Genomic DNA, 23,923 nt, shown 5'->3' with positions numbered 1-23,923 from the left:
TGAGGCTCTGGAGCGTGGTCTAGGATGCTGGCCGCAGGGGTGCAGGTAGAGGTGAATCGAGGTCACGTGCCATAAAAAACAATAGGACTTGATAATATGTGAGATCTATACAGAGGTGGGCAAAAGTAGGCTTACAGTTGTGGGTACGCGAAACATAGTTCATTCTTGTATTGTTCTTCATTAATTATATTACTTCCATACAAACAACTGTACACCTAGTTTTGCCCACCCCTTATATTTTATTAGACCCTAAAGGCGAGATGGGACCATCTTCATCCGGGGAAGCTGACCTTCCCGAGAGGATAGGCAGTGTTGAGAAGCAGGATGAGGCGTGGAGACCAAGAACACGAGGTCGGCTGTGCCGGCCGGCCGATCTCCGGGCGCGCCCTGAACTCTGGCTGTGCCCTGCCAAGTCCCAGGCGAGCAGCTCCCGAGGAGGGACTCCGAGGTAGAGCTCAGGGACTGCGCTGCGGGTTGCTGCAGGTTGAGAGAATTGGCATCCGTGCCATTGATTCTTGTTCTGTTTGCTCTGCCTGCTTTAATTACATGTCTCTCCATGGAGGACAAACAAGGAATAACGGAGAACGGAGACCCAGGGGGCCCGTCTCCTGACGCCAGGGAGGTGCTGAAAATCACGCTGGGGTGGGACGGTCTCTGAACACTCACCAGACACGGCAGAGCAGGTGCGTGTGAATTTATCTCCTAAGTGGTGCCGGGACAAGAACATGTTTTCAGAACTTCTGGGCCTGGGGCCACCCAGACTCACACTGCCAGACGTGCACACCTGGATAAAGGCAGAAGAGCAGGGTGTGGTCCTGACCGTCAGTAGTTGGCTTTGTGTCCCTGCGGGAGCCTGGGCCTCAGTCTTCTCCTCTGTGTAATGGGAGGAGAGAGGCGAGGGTCAAGTCCTCACTGTATCACAATCCCCTGAGGAGCTTCCTCGACATGCCAGTGTCCAGTTCCGCTTCTCAGGACATTCTGGAGGTCTGGGGTCGGGCCAGGTGTGTGCCTGATTTTCAGGCTCTGGGGTCTTCGATGGAGGTGGTGCACAGTGTGGTGTTGGAGGCCCCTGCTGGGGTGGGATGCCAGGCCACCCGGCTCTCCTGTGTTTTGTGCAGCTGGGACTTCTCAGCGCATTGCTTGCTGCCGCCGCGGTCGCATTCTGTTCTGCCACAGAAGCCCCGCGCCGGCGCGTTCTACTGTTGGGAGCGCCTGGCTTCAGATGAAAGCACCCCGTGTGAGTGCTCCCTGGGGATAGACCATGGAGGAGTGTGAGCAGGCATCCAGAGGGAGTCGCGGACCAGCCCAGGCAGTCTGGGAGAGTGGCTGGGGGAGAAGGGGGTCTGCTTCCTCTCTCACTCTGGAGATCTTTCCTGGCTCTGGGTTCTGGAATGTCCTGGGGATTGATGTCCCAGTCCAAGGCCTCCTGGTGGGGAGACAAGGTGGGGCCCTGCCTGGGCCTGCAGCCTGGGAGACCGAGAGACCTGCCCTAAGGATGGCCTGTTGGGCCGCCAGTGGTGGTGGCAGTGTTGGGGGTGTTGGGGGTGGGGGGACCAATGAGAAAAAAGAAGGCGAAGAATGGGGAGGCTAGAGGCAGAGCATGGCAGCTGTCCTGGCCCACGTCCTGCCCACTGTGTGGGCTCAGAAGTGTGACACCAGGAAAATGGGGGAGTCCTTGCCCATGTGTCCAGATTCATTCGGCTCACTGGCATCCTGGAATGGCAGGGTCCTCAAAAATGAGGGCCAATCTGTCTCTGTGGGAGGCAGAATGTCCCTCCAAAGACACCCTGCCTGCACCTCAGGGACCTATGAATATGTTGGTTTCATGGCAACATGGAGTTTGTAGAAATGGTTGAGGTTATCATCTTAAGAGAAGGGGATTATCCTGGATTGCCTGGGTGGGCCCATCTAAGTCCAGGAACCCTTAAAAGCAGAGAGAACCTTCCCCAGCTGGGAGGAGGAGAGCTCTGGCAGGAGGGGAAGTCATTGCGATCGGAAGCCATTGGAGGGACTCAGTGGACCAGCGCTGGCCCCGAGATGTGAACCCACCTGCCAGGCTGCTAGGTACTCCCCACGGAAAGCATGTAGGCTGCTGGCCGGAGGAAACAAGTGCTGGCTGGGGTTGATAGCCATCCAGCCCACAGGACCACTGTGCTACCACCTGGGACTGAATTTGCACCTGTGTGAGCCTAGAAGCCCCCCCTCCTCTCTCTCTCTCTCTCTCTCTCTCTCTCTCACACACACACACACACACACACACTAGGATCGCAGCTGCCTGATTTGGGCTGGTGCCACCTGCTCAGACTTCTAACCTGCAGGTCTCCACTTTCAGTCCAACAGAGGCACCGTCTTGGATGGGAGCAGGCCCTGGCCCCGTGGATACACTGCTCCCCTGAACCCTGGCCCCCTGGGGGGCTCAGCAATTTCACCCGCAGCTTCTGAGATAGGATCAGGGTCAAGTTGAGCAGGAAGGTTGGCATACCCCGCAGGGAACGCATGACTGGTGTGGGTTTCTCGCTCCAGTTTGCTTAAGGACCTGTGTGAATCCTTTCTCTTCAGGGGTCACATTTCTCCAACCTTTAAAATGGAGGGGTGGGACCAAGGATTGGCCTAGAGCTTCCTTCCAGGGGGGAGCGCCTTTGAGTCTCTGGGGGAGCCGGCGCCCAGCAGGGCAACTCTCTGCCCGGTGTCCCGGGTGCCAGGAAGGGGGAGGTTTGGAGCCATTTATGGGATGGAGAGGACTCCAATACCTGCGTGCCAGGGCCAGCCATCTCGGAGTTGGAGGGGAAAGGGGAAAAGGAGGGAAGAAGGAAGGGCGGGGCCGGCCCCCCTGCTCCCGCCCCCGCCTGGAGGGCCCCTGCCCGCCCCTGGCCCAGCCCAGCCGGCCCAGCCCAGCCCAGCCCAGTGGACCCGTCACACGCGCCGCGGGCCAGCCGCCTCCTGCGCCCTGTGCGCCGCTCCACCGTCTGCGCCCGCTGCCTGGCCGGCGCTCTCGGCCACCGTGACCCTGCCTGGTGCACGGGGCAGAGTGGCCATGGCCCGCCGGGGGGTTGCCGCACTGGCGCTGGCCCTCGCGCTCCTGGAGGTGGCCTTGGCCGGGGTTGAGGCCCAGGGCACAGCCTTCGAGGACTCTGACTACTACGTGCAGGAGATCTGGAGCCAGGAGCCCTACTATGCGCGCCCAAAGCCCGAGCCCGAGTCCGAGTCCTTCTCGCCGCCGCTGCCTGCAGAGACAGGGGAGGAGGTGCGGGATTCGCGCCCGCTGGAGTCCAGGCCGCCCAAGAAGGCGACCAAGCCCAAGAAAGCTCCCAGGAGGGAGAAGTTGGCTCCGGAGACGCCTCCACCAGGTAACTTTCTGTGCTGGCGGCCCGAGGGGGCTCCCCTGGCTATGAGCGCTCTCACTGGTGGCCCACTGAGTCTGTGCCGGGACGGGGAAGGGTGCCTTCCCTGCCTGTTTGGGAGGAGAGCGCCCCGAGAGCCTCCTCATCGCTGCCCCCACCTTCCCTGAGACTGCGCCGGGTACCCGCTGGCCCTCGGAGCTTTCGGGAACTTAAACCTGACCAGCACCCCCCGCAGGCGGAGACTGAGCAGTGCAGTTGGGAGGCTGCCTGGGGACCTGGGGACCTTTTGCGCCAAGTTTGAAATTTACTGAGCCAAGGATCTTTCTTCCTCACACTTCTTTCTCTGCCTCGTTTTCTGCCTTCCTACAGGGCATATTCTTGAGAGTGAATTTCTGATTTGGGATGCGAACTGCAGGTGTGTTTTGGCACAATGGCCTTCTGGGGACAGCTCAGCAATGGGCCTTTACTCAGCCAGTGTGTGTCCTCTCAGCTGCCTCCCCAGCTCCTGTGGGTCCTTTGACTCCTCTGCCCAGTTAGGGCAGGATGGCAGAGCCCCTGCCGGGGGACCTTGGGCAGCAGCCGGACCCTAGTGCCCCGTGTGGAGAGGGCAAGCTGAGGCCTCTGGGAAAGGCCATCTGCACCTGGCAGCCTGGGTGCTGTGTCTTCCATCAGTCTCTCCTCCCTCTGGAATCTGCCCCCCCCCCCCCCCGCCCCAGTTTCTGCCAGTCTGGCCTTGGGGGAAATGACTTTCATTCTGTTTCTTATACGCCTTGTGAAGGGGAACTCTCTCTTAATTGTTCCAAATGTCCTTTCCTCAAATTGCAAAGGGCTTCTGTCCTTGTATTTCAAGATTGAGGAGCAAGCCGGCCTGTGGCCAAATTCTCTGGCCTTCCTTGAAAGGAGAACGGTGGCACCTTACGCAGCCCCTGGCAGGGAAGGAACCGGGACTGTTTGGCTGAATTGTTGGGGGAAGTCTGCACTCTGCAGCGAGCAGGAGGGGAGGAGGGGGGGGAGATGGAGCCACAACTCTTGAGTGTGTGGGCCGGTGTCAGCAACTCTCTCTTTTGTATTCGCTGGGGGGGGGGGGGGCTGCCTGCCCTATTTCAGTTCTAGGCAACTCTGTGAATCATCAGGCCAATTCTGTGAGTTGTGTAACCCTGAACAAAACCACCTAGAATTTCCAATATTTTCAGCAGAATTATGAAAATGAAGAGTTGGAAAAGCCACCGTGGAATAGGAGTGGGAAGGGACACTCATGTTTGCAGGACCCCCTACTGTGACTGCACTAGGAGCGGTCTGTATCAATGTCTCACTTCATGCCTTCAGTGGCTCTGAGGGAGGGGCGGGCATTTTTGTTGTCTTACGGCATACCCGAGGCTCTGACACTTTAATAACTTGCTCAGTGTCACTCGCTGGCTTGGGAGATTTGAAAGCCCTTTCCCTGGGTTTTTCAACCCAAGGCCTATTTTTTGTTTTGTTTTGTTGGGTTTGGTAGTTTGAATCAAATTTGCTTGTGTTTTTACTTTAATATTTTATTTTGGTTGCAGACACGTATGTTAGGTGCTGTTATTTACTGGGGGGGGGGGGGGGTGAGAAGGTGTGAAAGAAGCCCAGAATCTGATGAGAGCACTTAACACCCAGGGCTGGGGCTGAGCCCTCAGCTTCCAAGACCTCTGAGCCTCTTCATCTGCAAGTCGGAAGACTGGACCTGCGACCTCACTGTACTTTGCTAATTGCTCCAGGTGCTTTTCAACAAAATCTTGCCGTGTGTCAATCAGTGCCTGGTTATGCGAGTCCTTCTGTGAACCATTCATTATTCCACGGGTTTTTATCAAGAACTTGCTCAGTATGGGGAGCTGGGAGGAGGAGGGTAAGACAGCCCGCCCCCAACCTCTTGGAACAGAAGTTGGGAGACTTTGAGACAGTAATGGCAGGCGCACCGAGGGCTGGATTGCTGATCCCCAAACTGAAAACGGCTTCCTTGGAAATTTCAGACTCGGCTCAGAGACTCAACTCAAGATCCCCCAGGGTGGGGGGTGGGGGACATGCTTCCAGGCCTGCCACATTTCTAATGAATTGTGTGGGCTTTTTAGGGAACCCCCAACCATGACAAGCAAAGTGTGACATTTATCACACTGACTTTCAACTCCTATCCTTTTGGGGGGGGTGCATTTGACCAGTGCAATCTCTCACCCTGCACCCCAAGGGGGGGACTGGTTTAAGAATGACCTTGATTAAGGAAGTCAGTGATAGTTTTGTGCAGTTAAACGGCTTATAAAAGAAATAATTTTTCCTACGTTTTGTGGTGGCTTGATCTATGGACTGTCCATGACGTAAGAGATGCGTTCTTCTCTGCACTGGACCGTTTCATAAGCAGGTGTCGTAATAGCCTAGGAAGACGTTTATTTATAGAGGAAGAAGAAACACCGGGCCTCGGTTGGGGTGTTTAATGTGAATTTCAGGACTTGGCTTCATGGGGTAGATGGTGCACGGTACATATCAGGCACTGTCTGGGAACTGAGGCAGGCACGAGAGGTCAGATCCAGAAAGGAGGAAGGATGCAAGAGCGCGTATGACTAATTTAAAAGTCTGCCATGTGCTTTGTCTTTGCAGATGGTAAGATATTTTCCAGGTAGTTCTTGTCTTGCTTAAAGGTTGGGCTTGAGGGAAGGTGGAAGGCACACGTTCTGTGTGTCAGAGAGTTCCGTCTTCGTTTCACAGGGAGGTTGGCTGAAGGAGCCAGCACGCTGAAGTTTGATTGCGGTGTCAGTTTTGGCTCTGACCCTGGGCTGCTCCTTCGTACCATCTGTGGTGACTGTCCTGTGCTGGCGTCCTGGGGTTGGCCTGGATGGCTGGATCCTTTGGTTCGTTGAGAGCATTGCATTTTTCCATGAGTGGTTGATTACCAGAGAAGTAGAGCTCTGATATACTGAGAAGACTTGAATCTTTAAAAGAACTTATGATTTTATTTTGAAATAACTATAGACTCTCAGGTTACTGCAACAAACAGTACAGCGAGGTCCTGTGTGCCCGTCACCCAGTTTTCCCCAATGATAATGTCTTCGGTAACATGCACAATTTCTCAACCTTGACAGTATGGATGTTTTGGGGCCAGTGTGTGTGTGTGTGTGTGTGTGTGTGTGTGTGTGTGTGTGTGTTGGGACGGGCTGCCCTGTGCATTATGGGATATTTAGCAGCATCCCTGTTCTTGACCTGCTAGATGCCAGTAGCGCCCACCTCCTAGTTGTGACAGTGTCTCTAGACATTGCTACGTGTCCCCAGTGGGTTGAGAATCACTGCTATATACAATATCAAAACCCAGAAATTGATATGGGTTCAAACTATTAACTGGATTACATGCCTAATATTTCACTAGTTTTTACATGCACGTGTGCGTGCATGCACGTGCGTGTGTAGTTTTCTGCCATTTCATTGCACAAGCGGAAGTGTGGAATCACCACCACCACCATTGGGATCCAGAACGGTGCAGTCCTTTTCTGAGGTTGAGTGGGGCTCTGTTTCGTACGATTTCTAAGGTCCTCACTGTGAACATCAGTTAACCCCAGAATTTGAGACTCATAGGAAACCCCAAGGTCATTATGTGTGCCGTGACTCCTCCTCTGCAAGAGTCCAGCGGTGGTTTACCCAGTGTCTGCTTGTGCCTTCTGGTGGGCTCTGCCTACCTCCCACTGCATTGTACTGATTGCTAGGATGCTGTTCCTCATAGGACCTGGCTTCTCGCTTCTAACTCCAGGTGGTCAGCTGTTTCTAACAGAATCCAGTAGCTCCTCATGCCTGCAGCTGGAATGCTCTGGGGTCCAGGGAGTGAGGCTCAGATCCCCGTTTGCATTAGCCCGGGCGGAGAGTAGCTCAGGGGCCACACTTTGGGTATGCCAGTGGGTTTAGGGTGTACTTACTTTGCATGTCATCTCCAAGTTGGTGACAAGGTTTGTGGCCGTACTATTTTCAGAGAATAAGCTAGAACAGAGAAGTAAATCATAGTTGCATGACTCACGTTTTCTTTCCTAAGGGGCAGTAAGAAACAGACAAGTTGATAACAAAACCCTAAGTAGGTGATTGGAAGACTCCCCCACTCCCTTCTCCATCATGCCTTGGGTTAGAAGTAGACTAAGTCATGTAGCCTTTATACCTCTTGGGTTCTGACTTGCTTGTTGCTTTTTTGAGGGGCCGGGGAGAATGCAGCACTGTCGAGTGTGCATCCGCCTGCCTCACATTCGTAGTCCCGGTTCCCAGTTCTCAGCAGTGGAATTTGCGGAGTGGGCAGCAAGCCACATGTGTTTGTACGTCTGTGCCCAGAATCTGTGAGTTTGCATTTTGTACTGTTGTGCCCGGGCCCGCAGGGCAGTAACCGAAGAGTTGTTATTTGAGCATACTGGGGTGTAAACAAAGCCCTTTCTGTGTGTGCGCCCGAAGCCAGTCACCGGGAAGAGTCGAACGTATGAGCCTCGCTCGGCTCTCGGGGGGGCTGGCTCTGTTGGGACCTTCGGATGACAATGTCTTCTCTTGGGCGAGGCTGGAGGTTGAGGACTCAGAGAACGTTTGTAAATATTTCAGCGTGAATTTGAACAGCAATCACCACGCTTTCAGCACACGTAAACAAGGAGCAAGACATCTTTATGTCCTGACATTACATGCTCACTTGAAGAGTTAAATCCAGACAAACTCCCTACAAAATTCTGAGGAAAATGATGTTTCATGAAAAAAGGTAATTTCATGCACATCAGCAAACGTCTCTCTTTCCGAAGTATTCTCCAAAGTCAACTGTTCATGCTGGCACACCCCTCTGCCTGTGCCCATGGCTCTGGGAACCAGAGTAGGTGCATTGGGAATGAAGGGGAAACACTCCACGTTTAGGGAAGCTGGGTTGGAGGCTGTGGTTCTTTAAAAAAAAAAAAGTCTCTGTGTTTCCCATGTGCCTTGAGCATTTGTGGCTGTCAGATCTCGCAGTGGCAGCAACATCAGTGCCCGGACGACAGCAGTCTGGGCCCTGGAGCCTGCATTTTTTTTATTCTTTCTTTTCTGAAGCTGGAAACAGGGAGAGACAGTCAGACAGACTCCCGCATGTGCCCTACCGGGATCCACCCGGCATGCCCACCAGGGGCGACGCTCTGCCCACCAGGGGGCGATGCTCTGCCCCTCCGGGGCGTCGCTCTGTTGCGACCAGAGCCACTCTAGCGCCTGGGGCAGAGGCCAAGGAGCCATCCCCAGCGCCCGGGCCATCTTTGCTCCAATGGAGCCTTGGCTGCGGGAGGGGAAGAGAGAGACAGAGAGGAAGGAGGGGGGGGTGGAGAAGCAAATGGGTGCTTCTCCTATGTGCCCTGGCCGGGAATCGAACCCGGGTCCCCCGCACGCCAGGCCGACTCTCTACTGCTGAGCCAACTGGCCAGGGCCGGAGCCTGCATTTTTGAGGTGAGGTTTCTGCTGGGTGTCCTCAAGGGCCAGGGAGCCTCACTCTCAGGCTTGGAGCTTCCAACAATGGCTCTGCCCTCTGTGACCTTCTCAGAGCCCTGCCACCACAGCTGCCCCTCTGGGCTCATGAAACCCATGAAACTGGGGTGTCTTTGGAGGGCCACTGGTAGGACTAATGTCCATAACTGGCTGGCCTTCAGTCCGCTATGCATGTGGACACCACAGGATGCTTGAAATGTTACAAAACACCTTCACATGTTAATTTAAGACTCTCTGTCAGACTTTTTATGGACTAGTCAATGGCATGACATCTGTAGGTGTTTGACAGAGCTTGTTCAGGACTCAGAGCTGGGATCAAAATTGGGCTCTGCCACCTACGGGTACATGTGACTTCTCCAAGCCTCGGACCATTCACTGTGACGTGGGAATAATGATAAGCCACTTCCTGAGGTGGCGCGAGGTGAGATGAGTCACCACACCACCTTCCAGCCTCCAGAGGGACAGTTCAGAGGCACTTTCTATTCAGTTTCCCGAGTCCCAGCCAGGTTGAGTCCCCAAGGGTCCTGTTCAACACGTAACCTGGGTTATCGGCATTCCTTCCTCCGTGTCTCTGCCCCCTCGCTTCTTCATGAAGTCACCCCCCAGAGACTCTCCTGCACCAAGGCCTTGTCTCGGGCTGTTTCCAGCCAAACCTAAACTGAGCTGGCGAGTACCAGCAGTGCCCTGCACGTCCCTGCACACCCCTCCTGCTGCTGTGACAGAGCTGGCCCTTTCTTCAAGGAGCTCCTTACTTGGCTGCAAGTTAGGAAAGGTGGCTACAGCTGCATAAAGGCTGGGAGTGACTGTCGCTCATGCCCTAGGACCTTGGTGGAGACCAAGCTTTCTGCATAAAAACTGGCCCCGAGGTGGGCAGAGACTGACAGGGAAGACACAGGCGAGGAGGGTTTTGATTGGTTGGTTGATTGGTTGATTGGTTAGTTGGTTGGTTGATTGACTGGTTGGTTGATTAGTTAGTTGATTGGTTGGTTAGTTGGTTGGTTGGTTGATTTTGGTCCAACCCTGGTGAAAGACTTAAAAAATTGGACTGGCACCTCCCCCCCCCCCTCAGTCCATCCAGGTCACTAAGTAACAGAAGCAAGTGCTTCATCCAACCACTCAAACTTCTTTCAGGATCCACCCGATTCCTGGGAGAACCCGTGTCCTAGGGGCGCTGGGCAGTCTCAGAACTGGGTGAGAACACAGGTCGTTCCCTCCCCCTGTCCTGGCCCTTCTGCTAACACCACTGGAGCCTGAGTGTGTGGCCACTGTTCCCCCGCAGAGACCCCGGCTCTCATGGACGAGGGTCTCCGCAGGCATGTGTGGCTGGCGGTGTTTTAGAAAGCTGTCATCATCGTCTGTCTCGACGCCCCAAGGCTGCATTTCTGGGCCGCTCCTGAGAAGCCCCTTCCATGGGGGGAGGACTCCCTCCTACATGGGTTCCTTACCAGGAGACAAGGCCGGGAGCCTGGGGCCCTGGGCCGAGCCCTTCGCAGGGGGAGTGCAGATGCTGTTGGGCTGGAATTTCCTGGGGAAAATTCAAATATGCAGCAAAGAATTTTTCAGTTTCTGGGGTTTGCTACTGTAAGCTCCTTGTATGGGGGGGGGCAAATCACTTCCTATCAACTAAAAAGCATTCTGTGTGTCGCCACAGACCAGAATAGAACGCAGGGCCCACACTGGCAATTCTGTCTTGCTACTCTTAAGGAATTCAGTTCTGTCACGCAGCCCAGATGGAGATACTGATTTAACTGTGGCTCCTTCCCTGCGCCCTATTTCCACGTAACTGTCTCCTTCCACCTGGACGGACCAGATGCTCCCTTTCTCGCTCTAAGACGGGAAGGGGCTGAGAAGGGCCTGGACTTGGAGTCGGACTCCAGCTCCGCCCGGCTCTGCCAGCGACCTTGGGTGGGTCTCTTCGCCCTCTGACCCTCAGTGTCCCTGCCTGGACAGTACTATTCATAGCCAGCTTCCTGCCCTCTGAGGGTACTTGCCAGGATTGAATGTTATCAGCTATGTGAAAGTGCCTCGTAAACTGTGAATCACACTCCATGTGTTGGCTGCTGTTGTATTTCCAGCAACCGGAATGGCGCGTGGTGACGGGAGGTCCCCGCGATGTTGCTCACGGTGGAGAGGCGGCGGCTCCCGTGGTTGCGCCCTGCCCTGGGCACTCGGCGTGTGTGGCGTGTTCTTTGCTTCCTCCCTGGACCTGCTGTCGAGGCAGGTGCCACGCCTCCTTGTCTTACTGAGGAAGGACAGGGACACAGAGCGGTGAAGTGGGTCACTGTGGATGCACCGTGGTCAGGGCAGTGGCAGCATCCGGAACCCGTCCTTACGCCCGGGCAGCACCGGGAGCTTCGAGAAGGTGGCCGGGCCCTTCCTCTCGCCTCTGCCCCCCACCACAACCTTCTGAGCATCTGTCCCGCACGTGTTGCCCCCCCCCACCGGGAAGCAAGCTTTCAGGGGGTGTTGCACATGTGTCCCACATCTGGACCCTCCCTGGACCCCCAGAGCTGAGCGGGGGCATTTTGGCCATGGGCATGGATCCAGCGTATGGGAGGTGAGGCTGACCGTGTAGCAGGGGCCAGGCCCTTTACCCTCACACCCCCGAGGAGGCAGCAGAGAGGTCACCCCGGCGGGGAGAAGGCCATGAACGGCTGACTTCCGGGCAGGGTTGGGATGGAACATTCCTTCCCAGAACTTGGGCTTCTTCCTCACATATTTGGTAGAGCTTCCTGCCTGCAATGTCTTATCTTTCTGCCAAACTCAACTCACACCCCACAAGGTTACGGCATTGGCTTTGCCAAGCGGTCAGGGTCATCGCAGGCCCTCGGCCAGGCTCTATCAGAACAGACCGTCTTTGGAGGTCACTGGCCATGACATTCCGACCCACAGAAATGGCCCAGGTGCCCGGGAGGCATCAGGCTGGGGTCAGATGCACCCAGGTCAGCAGGCTCTCTCCTCTGGCCTTTCTAGATGTTGGGTTTATTGACTTTCTTGATCTGAGGGGGACGCTTAGCCTTGTAATATTTTTTAGCTTATATGAAAAATGAAAGACCCTCCCAGCCTGTGTCATCCAAAAATATGATGGGGAGAGGCTCGCCCTTAGCTGGGCCCAATGTGCCCTTTGAGTTCTTTGCAGATTTAGGTTTTTTCTTTTTAAGTACCCTTTTCACTGTGGGTGACTGCGGAACAATCTGACATGACTTCATTAACTGGCACGATCCACCAGATGTTTTTGATATTTCAGCTTGGCTTTCATAAAGTCCGAAACTAAGTGTCTTTTCTCCACAGAGCGGCCCCTCCTCTTGTCTTTGTCTCTTTGGTCACTGAGTGATTCATTACTTATTTCATTCGATCATTAGTCACGGCAGATCATCTACCAGATTCCGGAGCTGGGGCTGTGAGCAAAACCAGACGCGGATCCTGCCCCCACGGACAGATGGGCATGTGTCACCCGTGTGTGACGCTGATGCACACACAGCACAGATGTGTAGAGCTCTATCGGGGCTGCGGGCCCCCTTTTCTGCCGGACACCCAGTCCCTGCGGCCGGGGTCTTGGTGCAATGGCTCACAGTGGCTTCCTTCTCTGGAGCACTGCCCCGGATGGTTACAGCTCAACACCCCCCCTCCCCCAGCTGGACAGGCAGGCTGTGCCCAGAGGTAGAAAAGCAGCCCTTTACCTCAAGTGGGGAGTGGGGGACACGCCATGTGCAGTTCCTGCTCTAGCACCCCATGGGATCAGGCTGAGGCAGAGGCTAGCTGACAATACAGCCTTGGCCTGACCAGGTGGTGGTGCAGTGGATAGAGTGTTGGACAGGGACACGGAGGACCCAGGTTCAAAACCCTGAGGTCACTGGCTTGAGTGTGGGCTCATCCAGTTTGAGCGTGGGGTTGCTGGCTTGAGCGTGGGATCATGGATATGACCCCAAGGTCACTGGCTTGAGCAAGGGTTCACTGGCTCGGCTGGAGCCCCCCCCCCCATGCCCCATCAAGGCACATATGAGAAAGCAATCAGTGAACAACTAAGGTGCTGCAACAAAGAATTGATGCTTCTCATCTCTCTCCCTTTCTATCTGTCAGTCCCTACAGTCCCTATCTGTCCCTATCTGTCTCTGTCAGAAAAGAAAAAAGAGAACACAGCCTTGCTTTGCTCCCTCCTCTGTCCCACCCTGAGCCCTCGCCCCCCTCTCTCCTTAGAGCGCTCCCTCAGGACACCCCTGGGCCTCCGCGTCAGTCTCTGCATAGAGGCCTCTGGACCTGAGGCAGGTGCTATCAGGGCCGTTGAAGAGGCATAGATTGAGGCCAGGAGTTCAGGAGAGCCTTCTCAGGTTGGGAACTGAGAAGCTGGTTGTGGGACCAGCAGGAGTTAGTTAGGAGGAGATGAGGGAGGGGCGCTCTGGGAGGAGGACCAGCACGGACCAGCAGGGACCAGTATGGACCAGCAGGGACCAGCACGGACCAGGACCTACTGGGCAGGAAACAGGAACCGAAGGCTCAAAGGAGTTGGGTGTTTCTGGGGCGGAAAGAGAGGGAGCGGGTGTGAGAGAAGCTGGCCAGGCCCACGGGGCCTGTGCAGGAGGCTTTCTGGGTGCCGCTAAGGAGTCTTGTCCCCTGCCCCCTGGGTGCCCAGCCAGGGCCTCAGAGGGACCTGTGGGGGAAGCCCTGCATGTGGGGAATGCTAGCCCCTGGGTTGGCAGTCGGGGTTCCAGGTCGCTCTTATCTGTTAGACGCAGTATCACTCTGGGTCCCAGTGAGGGTCAGAGGTGGGACCACAGGACGCTGTGCAGTCTCAGAATGATGACCCACAGACGTAACTTGTTGGTATCAGGTGGGGGTCCACCAGAACGTGCTTCCTCTCTTATAACCAGGAGCACCTCAGAGTCCCGGGCACATCACTGGGACAGGTGAGGCAGAGGGGGATGGCTGCTCTGCAGGAGATGGTGGCGTTCTCGCCGCCCTGGGACAGCTCTGACATGTGTGGAAGTAAAGTCATCTCTCTCTCTCTCTCTCTCTTTTTAGGTAAAAATAGCAACAGAAAAGGCGTGAGAACCAAGAGCTCTGAGAAGGCTGCCAACGATGATCACAACGTCCCTGTGGCCCATGATGATGTCAGAGAGGGTAAGTGAGGTCCTGCCGGGGTCCAGCCCCGGCGGGGATCCAGGGGTCCCACAGGAGGAGACGGCGTCGGCGAGAACGTAGTGAGAGAGCCGAATTCTTTTCTTTCTCTTTATTCTCCGGTTAGCATTTACTGCCAGGCATCTCTGCTCAATGCTAGTATAGCTCCCTTTTTATACACGCACACCGAGTTACAATCACATGATGTTAATTATTACTTTTGTTTCACTATGTTTTCATGTTTCTGGATAACAGTTAATTTACATCTATGAGTCACAAACCAGGTAGCAAATCATTCAAAATACAAAATAACTTGAATAGCGATAACAACATCAGTAAAAGCTTTTAAATTATTAGTCTGTTGTGAGTTAAGGGGCAGAGAGAGATGGACCACCACTTGCTCAGGTAAATGGCCTTGAGTTTATGCAGTGTCCTACAAGATTCTGAAAGGCTTGCCTCTAAAGAAATTAACATAACATTAAGGATAGCTTTCACCCAAAGATATGCAGAGTGCACTTGCAAGATAGTCCAGCAGCAACACAAGATATTAACTGTTATTACTTCCTACATTTTATTTAAACACTAGTTAAGTTCTGACTCTATTCTTCTCAGAATATACCACTATTTGCAGATCAAATAAGCAGGAAGAAAGGAAGGTTCTCTACTTATCACATGAAAAGGCTAGGGAGGAAAAAATGTTAAGTGAAGGCCAAGGGTGCTCTGTGCACAGCCACTGCCTCCTAAGTCACAATTTATTCTTTTTAACATGATTAAGAAGGAATTCTTCTACAGACTTAACCCTTTACGAGGGATATCACAGCCAGCCTCTTATGTCTATGAGCCCAGTTCAAGGGGCTTACAGGCTTTTCTGTGGAACTTACACCCTCTGTCTCATTTCCAAAGAAATCACTACGAATCTACAGGGAAAGCACGGTATTATTATCCCTGTGCCACAAATAATAGCACACACCCAGAAAAGGGTGGATATAAGGCCAGATTAATTCAAAAAGTCAAAGGGGGGAGTATCGTTGTGCCTTTCCTTTGCGGTGACTTTGTCACCCCACAGCCATTGGTCTTCACTGCAGTGACTTTGTCACTCCGCAGCCATTGGTCTTCTCTGCTGTGACTTTGTCAATCAGCAGTTTTTGGTCTTCTTCTGCTGTGACCTTGTCAGCCAGCAGTTGTGGGTCTTCTTCTGCTGTGACCTTGTCAGCCAGCAGTTGTGGGTCTTCTCCTGCTGTGACCTTGTCAGCCAGCAGTTGTGGATCGGCTCCCAACAAGGTCCCATGGAGGGCCGCACCCCATCCTGGTGCCGTCGCCGGTCCAATCACCGGTCTGGTCTGGCGGGCTGCAGATTCCCGCGTGGAGCTGCCATTGGCGGGGCTGCCTCTCCTGAACCGCTGACGTGGGGATGACAACCTTCAGATCCGCCCTCTCTCCTGCAGTGCCCAGTCACCCACGGCCAGATCGCCCCATCACTCCTGAGTGTCCCGGAGCTCCTGGGACCTTCCCTGCCCCTCCCCCTGCCTCCCTGAAGACATCACTTCCTTCCTAGTGTCATGTGTGGACTTCACCCCTGGGGAACTTCTGCTTTGAGGGAGAGGACCAGTCCCTGGTTGTCTCTATGACTAAGGAGCCGTGTCAGCTGTGGCAAGTCTCCAAAACCCATCTTGGACATTGTCGTGTAATAGTACGTGCAGTTGGTTGAATTATTGGTCTAGGTCTTCACTTCCCTCTCCGTGTTCATAGTCTTTGCCATGTCACTTTTCAGTTCTCTTCAGAGAAGGTGGAGGCCCCTTGACTTTGGGCTGATCCATGCCCCTTTGTTGACTGAGACCAGCGGAATAAAGGGGAGTGATCCCCTCTGAACTAAGAGCTTAAAAGGCATTGCTCCCATCAGTCTGTGTGCCCCAAGTCCAGGGAGGCTGAGATGAGGGGAATAGATATGCCCCAACCTGTAGCCTGGGGTCCCGAGCTGAGCCTAGCTGATCTGTAGACACGTAAGAAATGCTTGTTGTGAGCCACTAGGAGTGTGTGGTGCTGGTTACACAGCAATAGCTGACTAATACAATGGAGATCAAGACGGTTGTATAGCATTCTGTCAAAGGGATGTTCTAGAATTTATTTAACCACCTAGTGATGGGCATTTAGGTTGTTCCCATTATTTTGCTACTCTAAACAGTGTTGCAGTGAAATGACCATATGCCCCTGTTACTGGTTGTGTGTTGGTTGCATAGTAATTCCCTACTTGGCATTCAGACCCCACTGTGATTTGACTCCTTTCTGGCTTCTGCCTCTACTTTTTTTTTTTTTGCAGCCAGACGGGCTCATTCCTCACATGCCCTGTGCGGAAAACATGGCTCACGTGTCTCTTCCGTAGGAAACCAAACAGGCTTCTAAGTCGTGATTGAGAAATCGACTTTGGGCCAGGCTCTGCCCTCAATGGCTGTGAGACTCTGGGCCAGCTACTGCTTCTCTATGACTCAGTTTCCTTCTCTGGAAAGTGAGGATCATGACCTTTTATAGAGCTATTGCAAAGATTAAATAATGTCTGTGGGGTATAGTACACACTGTATACAGTAAGTGCTCAGCATGCATTGGCTATGATTTTTATTTTCAATGTTGGGATTTTTTTTGTGCCTTAGTTACAGGAGTTGGCAGACTTTTATTAAAAGATAAGATTGTAGGCCCTGGCCGGTTGGCTCAGTGGTAGAGTGTCAGCCTGGCATGCAGGAGTCCCAGGTTCGATTCCCAGCCAGGGCACACAGGAGATGCACCCATCTGCTTCTCCACCCCTCCCCTTCTCCTTCCTCTCTGTCTCCCTCTTCCCCTCCCGCAGCCAAAGCTCCATTGGAGCAAAGTTGGCCCGGGTGCTGAGGATGACTCCATGGCCTCTGCCTCAGGCGCTAGAATGGCCCTGGTTGCAACAGAGCGACGCCCCAGATGGGCAGAGCATTGCCCCCTGGTGGGCATGCCTGGTGGATCCCGGTCAGGCACATGCAGGAGTCTAACTACCTCCCTGTTTGCAACTTCAGAAAAATACCAAAAAAAAAAGAAAAAAAAAGATAAGATTGTAAATATTATATGCTTTATTGGCCAAGAAGGAAAATCAAGGATATTATGTGGGTACTTAAATAACCATTTAAGTTGCAACCATTAAAGGAATATAAAAACTATTCTGAAATCATGGGTCATATGAACACAGGTGATGGGGCTGGATTTGGCTCCCACATGGGCTCTGGATTGTGAACTCCTGATTTAGAACTTCAGGGTTCTGCAAATGCTGCCTCCAGGAAGCCCGCCCTGATCGCCTCTCTTTCTGTTTTCCATACCTCTTCCTCATAGTCCCCATCCCTCCTCTCTCACATCGGTGATTTCTGTGCGTGGCTCTTCTGTTCTGGGAGAGGCCATGAATGCTTAAGAGCAGGGCCCCTGTCTGATCCATCTCAAACCATACCCAGTGTTGCTAGCAGCGCTTGATAAGAAGGGCACATTTGTTTATTGAACACCTGCCTTGTGCCAGATCTAGTCTTCTGGGGGTGCAGAACAGGTGTCCCAAGGATGTCCAAGTGGATTCTGCATGACTAGACAGTGAGGCTAGCCTGCACATGACGCAGTCTGTGATCAATAGGAACGAAGCATGGTTTTCAGCCGTCATGGAAGTTGGATGGTTTTCCCAAAGCCATAAGTGTTGATGAGTGAGAACTCCTCAGTTATTCTGCTTGGTGCCTAGAATACCATGCGTAGGGATTGACCTACTTAGTGTGTGTGTGTGTGTGTGTGTGTGTGTGTGTGTGTGTATGTATGTGTGTGTGTGTATGTGTGTGTGTGTGAGAGAGAGAGAGAGACACTTTAGGGTTTTCATCCAAGCCCTTGTGAAGTCTCTCCCCATGGCTGCAGAGCCAGATGTTCTCTAGGGCTCAGCTCTGGTTTTCGCCTGGACATCTGGCACAGATGTTGAGGGTCATGGTGTAAACCCCAGACTCCCGATTTTGGGGTAGAAATGGCTGACATGACCTTGATTGCCCCGGAAGACACTGTGATAAATGACCACATCTCTGTGTCAGACTTCTTAGGAAGTGAGGGACGGCAAGGGGCAGAGCTGGGACAGTGTCACACCCTCCTGGACAAAACTTGTGCCCGGGAAACTGAGGGCTCCCCTCCCTTGCTGTTTTCTCCACCTTTATCCCCATCTCGAAAAGACCTAAAAAGTTTGTTTTCAGTCTTTAAAACAAAACCTGTGGTGTGAGAGGCTTATTATAGCCTTCCTTTACAGTCTGGAGAGATTTTGGGCCCTGGGCTCACTGCTGTCCACAGTAGACTCAATGGAGTGACTATTGAAACTGTGAGCAGAGTGGCCAGCCGGGGCCGCAGGCCTCGGAAGCCCTGGCATGAAACCGGAACCACAGTCAACTTACCGGTGTGGAAAGACCCCCCCCCCCCAGACATGGGATCGGGGGACAGAGCTCTGATGGGCTCAGTCATGCCCCTGGTGGCTCTAGAAGGCTCTGTTCATTTCTGTCACTCCGTTGTCCCCAAGTACAGTTCTGGTTCACATGCCTGCATTTGCAGGGGAGGACTTCTTGTGCTGCCAGTCCTCTGGGTCCTCACGACACAGGCCAGCACGTTTCCCTTGGCCTGGGCTTTGTTCCCTGCGACACGCTGACTGTCCCTTTGCATCCGCTCAGCGCTCCTGGGTGAGGCCTTTCCTATTCTACACGGCCGGCCCTGGGATGCAGTGAGCAGAAAACCCACGTCACCATGTCATACCCCAAAACTTAAAAATACTTTTTTAACTATTGAAGTGGAAGTTGTTCTAAAATAGTCCCCCCATCCCAGATTATTTGACATTTTGACTATAAAGTAGCAAATGCATCTTGTAGAAAATTTTGGAAGATATAGAAAAACACAAAGGAGAAAATAAATCCACAGCCTCATCATCCAGAGATAACTGCAGTCAACACTTTAGAGCCTGTCTCTCCAATCTTTTCTCTGTGTGTGTGTTGATTTATAAGAGCTCTTTATATATGAAGGGCAAGGGATTTCTGTTTATATGTTGCTATATTGTATAGTTAAGAGCTGAGGAGTCAAACTGGGTTGGGTTTAAAGCCTAGTCCACCAATAACTAGCTGTATGATCCTAGACCTAATTTAATGTCTTTGTGCCTCAATTTCCTCAAATAGCATACAGAGATAATAATTGAAGGTGCTGATAGCATTGGAAGAGTATTGACTAAGGTAACTTGAGCAAAGTGCTTCTAACTGTGGCTGACACATAATAAAGCTCAGTAAGGGTTAGCTGGGATCTTATTAAGGTCTCATGGAATGAACCTCCTAACTGTCACTCAACTGAGTATTCTTTGTTAAGTAAGCAATAGTGCAGGTGTGACATGGATGTGGAAGAATTCATGAAAATAACAAGCAAGGGATTGAAGTTTGACAAATGCTATTTTGAACCAGCAGTTCCTTTGTGTGTGTGTGGGGGGGGGGGGCTTTATATATATAAGAACAATTAATTTTCCATGATGATGCAGACATAATGATTAGTAGGTACACTCGGTCATAATACAAATTTGTCCATTTATCAGGATATGTCGATTGGGCTGTGGGAAGGCAGTGATGAGAACTCGTAGTTTCTGCCCTGTGATGTTCGCAGTGCAGTTTTTGCAGTCTTTGCACAGTCTTTAGGCGGAGGTGGGTAGGATGAGAGGGGTTGTACTTGGGGGGAGGAAGTCTTGCGTGGCTTTTCAAGTGGAGTGGCCACTGATGAGCAGTAAGAGACAGAGACACCAGCCAGCTTCTGAGGGTCTCAGAAGACTCACCAGGGAGCTTTGGACCAGGGCCTGGGTCTCTCCGCAGCTCTGTCAATCAGAGCCCATGAGGAGGGGTCTGTGTATCTTTTGTTGTTTTTTTCCCCTAAGTTTCCCAGAAGATTCTGATGTTTGGGTAGGGTGAGCACTGCTCTTGGAAGAGTCTGAGGGGACGGTGACACATAGAGGGGCTCCTTTGAGGCGGGTGTTAGAGAGCTGCCCCAGGACGATGAGCTAGGGCTGAGATCAGCTCCTTCCCTGAGAGCCCCGGGGAAGGCACACCCTCTGGGGGGACCAGTGACCTCCGAAACAGGCAGAGAGCCACTGGAAGCACATTCCCCTGCGCACCAGCAAGTTGTCTCGACGCTCTGGTTGATCAAAGGGAATGTCAAGTTCAGAAAGGTGAAGGCAGGCATGCCATGAGTCAGAGCTACTCGATTTAGAGGCGACAATGAGAGCTAATGTTGAGGAAGGCTGTAAGCTTGTCCCTGGCAGGGCTCTCGAGGTCTTGAGAGTTCTCTGCTCCGTTTCCAAGCAGAGATCACGGCAGGCCGGACAGCCCTGGTTCTGTGCTGCCCTCTGCCCACTGTGACGCCCAGCCAGCCTCACTTCTTCTCTCTAGTGGGACCCCAAACACCCCACGCCACTTGCATTTGTGTTACGCACTTGAGTGTTCAAGTTACATGGAGGTGGCCTAAGGCTTGTGCCTGAGTTTTATGTTGTGCCTGATTTTCAAATACTGACTCAAAGACCTAGTCGCCCTTTAACTCTGTTTGAGCCTCCTTAAGCCTACGTTCGCTGAAGTGTAAATGGTCTCTCGTGGTCATTGTGAAGGCGAGAATGTCTTCAGAAGGTCTGGCTCAGGGTCTTGCACATTAACCCTGTTTGTTGCTCCCCAAGTTGCTACCCTTTGAAAATCCCTTTTATGACTTGACTCTCAGAACAACACCCCCTCACCCCTCGCCCTGCCAGACGGAGTTGGCGCGTCGGGGGTGGGCTGTTGGGATCGGAACTCCAGATTTAGAGTTTCAGCGCAGACCTGTTTTCCCGCTGCGCCCTGGATTGAGACAGCCTCCATGGCATTAGAGGCAGCGGCCCTCTGAGTTCCTGAGGAGCTGGTGTGCCCATAGGTGATGTATCGTGATGACGAGAAGGAGGGGGACCTGTCAACACGCGCTGTAGGGCTGACGTCCACTTTGTACAGCGGCTGCACTGCTGAGAGCTTCAGCAGGGGGCAGATTAGTTACCTATGGGTGTGTGTTTGTGTGTGTGCACGTGTGCACGTGTGTGTATGGGTCGGAAGGGGGTGCTGAACGAGGCAGAGCACCCCACCTGTGCCCGCCTCCCCGGGAATGGAGCCTGCTCAGCGCAGGGTGCGCCCCTTTAAGGGAAAAGCACAGTCACCTTTGACGACTGTCACTCTCTTGCCTCCAAATCATGACTCATCTCCAGTCTCTAATTAATGTCTTCCTGAGCTGTTCTTTTCACACTTTTTTTTTCGTGTTCTCACCCACAGGCGTCTGAGGATTAGAGTCTTTTTTCTCTTTGCTGAGGGTTTTGTTTGTGTTTGTTTAGGGTGGAGCAGGGAGCTGTCTCCAGGGGCACTAGGGGGGTTGCTAGACAGGTTGGCTCAGGGCTGAGTCCTTGCGGGGGGTCCTTGCACGAGCCTCAGGGCAGCCCGGCTGGGGACCCAGAAAACCCGGACTGGGGAGGAAGTTCCCATTACATCCAAGCATGCTCTTCACCTTCTAATTAGCTCCTCGAGTAACATTACAATCTTGCTTACCATATAAACACATTACAGTTCCCACAAGTAGCCTGCGGGGACCTGGCCTGGCTTACTTTCCCATTGCGGGGATTGAGGTAAAACTTTGAAACACTTTTATCTCTCCTCCGTACACTTGAGCACCAGGGCAGCGCCCTATTTTCTTCCGTCAGATTTCTAAAGGAGAAAGGAAAACAGTCCTCGTGGTTGGAGGGTGTCCGCTCCTTGGCCAGGGGCAGGAGGCTTCTGTGAGAACTGAGAACCAAAGGAATTCTAGCTTCTTGTTCCAGCTCCACGTTGCTTCTGGAGAGCCTTGGCCGGCAGAGTCGTCCGGGCTCCTCGGGGTGGGTGGGTGGGTGGGGGTGACTGTGTGGGGTGCTCAGCCCTCCCTGGACCGTGTGACTGTGTGTATATGTCTCTGGCACGGGATTCCAGAGGCTCTTCCCGCAGCGTCTGTGGTTCTGGTGGGAGGGGCACCTTCCTAAGGACTCGTAGGGCTGAGGACGCCCTGAACTACTTCAGCGTCTCACGGTGCAGTCCCGATTCCCTCTTCTTTTCCCCTGGGTCTGGGTGCCCGGGGTTGCCGCTGAGAAGCCTCGTGTCAGTCCGACAACCCCCGCTGTGGGGAGCCGTGAGTCGTGGACACATGGGGACCGCGGCGGGGACGGCGCCGTGTCTTTCTGCCCTTCTGGAGTTCCAGTTTTGAAGACGGGTCAGTTTCCTTCTACTGAGCTAACTCGCTCCGTGGATTTTGTCGGACCTTCGGGGTTGTCACGTCAGCAGCAGCCCCGTGTGGTGTCCAAAGCCCAGGGGCTGAAGTTCTGCAGATGTCACCTCAGAAACCAGGAGGTGGCCTTGAGCGTCGGCCCGAGGGACTGGGAGCAGGTGGCCTTACAGTCCTTTCCCAGTCACCCTCCCAGACTTTCTTTCCAGCGCAGAGTGGCTCCGCTCTGCAGGCACACCCGCCCCAGGTGGAGGAGCAGCTCCTTGGGGACGTGGAGCAGACCCGGGAAACACCCTGAGGATGCTGTTCCGGGAGGGCGAGGAGGACGAGCAGGAAAGGAATCAGGCTGAACCCTGCTGAGCGTTCTCAGAGGCAGGCCTAGTCCGCAGGACATTTCGGTGCTCTGTGTTTTGCATTAGACTCTTTACATCAGAGGAGAATGATCCCGTCTGTTGTCCCCTGTCCTCCAGCCTAGGGAATCCCTCGTTCTCCTGCCCGTGGAGATTTCTGCGCCAGACCTTTCACTCTAAGTCGTTCAGATGGGCCTAGGAACCGGTCAGGATCGCTGTGGCTCTGAGCGGGGGTCTCTGCCTCGTGCATCTTTGCACGAAAAGGTGTGGGATAGAATGTTTGTGCTTAAGCTGCTTTATTCTTAAGACTGTTTTTGTGAATTATGAAATGTTTCAAATGTGATTTGGGGAAGGCAGGTAACTCGCCACCGGTCCTAGCGTGTAGTTTTAGCTGAGCCTCGTGGGATATGGCATCGTGGACACAGCGCCCCGACTCAGGCGGGGGGGTGCAGGCAGCAGTCCTGAGCCGAATTGCGCCGATGATGACGGTGACGGAGTGAACGGAGGTCACTGGGAAACGGCCGTTTGGTGGACGGAAAGGCATGGAGGCTCTCGAAGGAGGATGGGATGGAGATCAGCCTCCCAAGCAGAGATGTGGGCTCCGTGTCTCTGGCCCCTGTGGGGGCTTCTGCTGTCTGCTGAGTGGGGACCGGACTCCACGGAGGAGGCTACCTCCTTGGAGAACTTCAGCACTGGCCCGTGGAAGGCAGCTCGGACATCTGCTTCAACCAGAGGAACCGCCGGGCTCCTGCCGAGAGCAGGTGTGATGTATGGAAGGTCGTGGAGCAGTGGGTGTCCAGGATGCGTGCCAGGGGGTTCTGGGTTAAACTCTGTGTGTGTGTGCTTCCATCCCTGCTGCTTTGGATGACACCTGTGCCATCTTGTGGCCGAGGCCATGGTGCCCACTTGGACTGTGCGAGGGGAAGAGAGGGAGGACTCTCGGGAAGTCCTCAGACAAGGAGGAAGGAAGGAGGGAAACAGGAAAATTGTGTGTTATGGAAGGAAGAAGTCACGGCGGTCACGGGCGGGGAGGGGGAACCAAGACTGAGCAGACCGCAGGGACACCAGGAAGACGCCCAGGAGTCCGAAAAGGTCACCGTATGAGGAGAACCACCGTGCTGCCGGACAGAAGCCAGAGGGCAGATTGCACAATCCGAGACAGGAACATGCAGAGAGAAAGTAGGGGTGGCGGGGGCAGAGCCCGGGCCGGGCGGCGAGGGCAGGTGGCTGGAAGAACCGATTACGTATGCCTCAGCTACCCGACGGCTGTCCTCACTGGCGTCTGCCTGCAGCACAGCACAGGCAGCCCGTCCCACACACAGCCTGTCCCTCGCACAGCCGGTCCCACGC

General features: G+C 53.7%; 1 protein-coding gene across 2 annotated transcripts in view; it reads left to right on the top strand.

Annotated features, from left to right (window-relative positions):
- Window positions 1-2,938: 2,938 nt before the first annotated feature.
- Window positions 2,939-23,923, top strand: part of CPXM2 (carboxypeptidase X, M14 family member 2) — a 99,379-nt gene continuing 78,394 nt past the window's right edge. For both annotated transcript variants that reach the window (XM_066239861.1, XM_066239862.1), the window contains exons 1-2: window positions 2,939-3,347; window positions 13,830-13,928. In XM_066239861.1, the coding sequence (XP_066095958.1) occupies window positions 3,035-3,347; window positions 13,830-13,928 (412 nt within the window). In that variant the 5' untranslated portion in view covers window positions 2,939-3,034. The remainder of the gene's footprint in view (window positions 3,348-13,829; window positions 13,929-23,923) is intronic.

The sequence above is a fragment of the Saccopteryx bilineata genome, chromosome 7 (genome assembly GCF_036850765.1).
Source record: "Saccopteryx bilineata isolate mSacBil1 chromosome 7, mSacBil1_pri_phased_curated, whole genome shotgun sequence".
NCBI classification, from domain to species: domain Eukaryota; kingdom Metazoa; phylum Chordata; class Mammalia; order Chiroptera; family Emballonuridae; genus Saccopteryx; species Saccopteryx bilineata.
The sequence above is the reverse complement of the archived record's forward strand: the minus strand, read 5'-3'. Positions and strand labels throughout refer to the sequence as shown.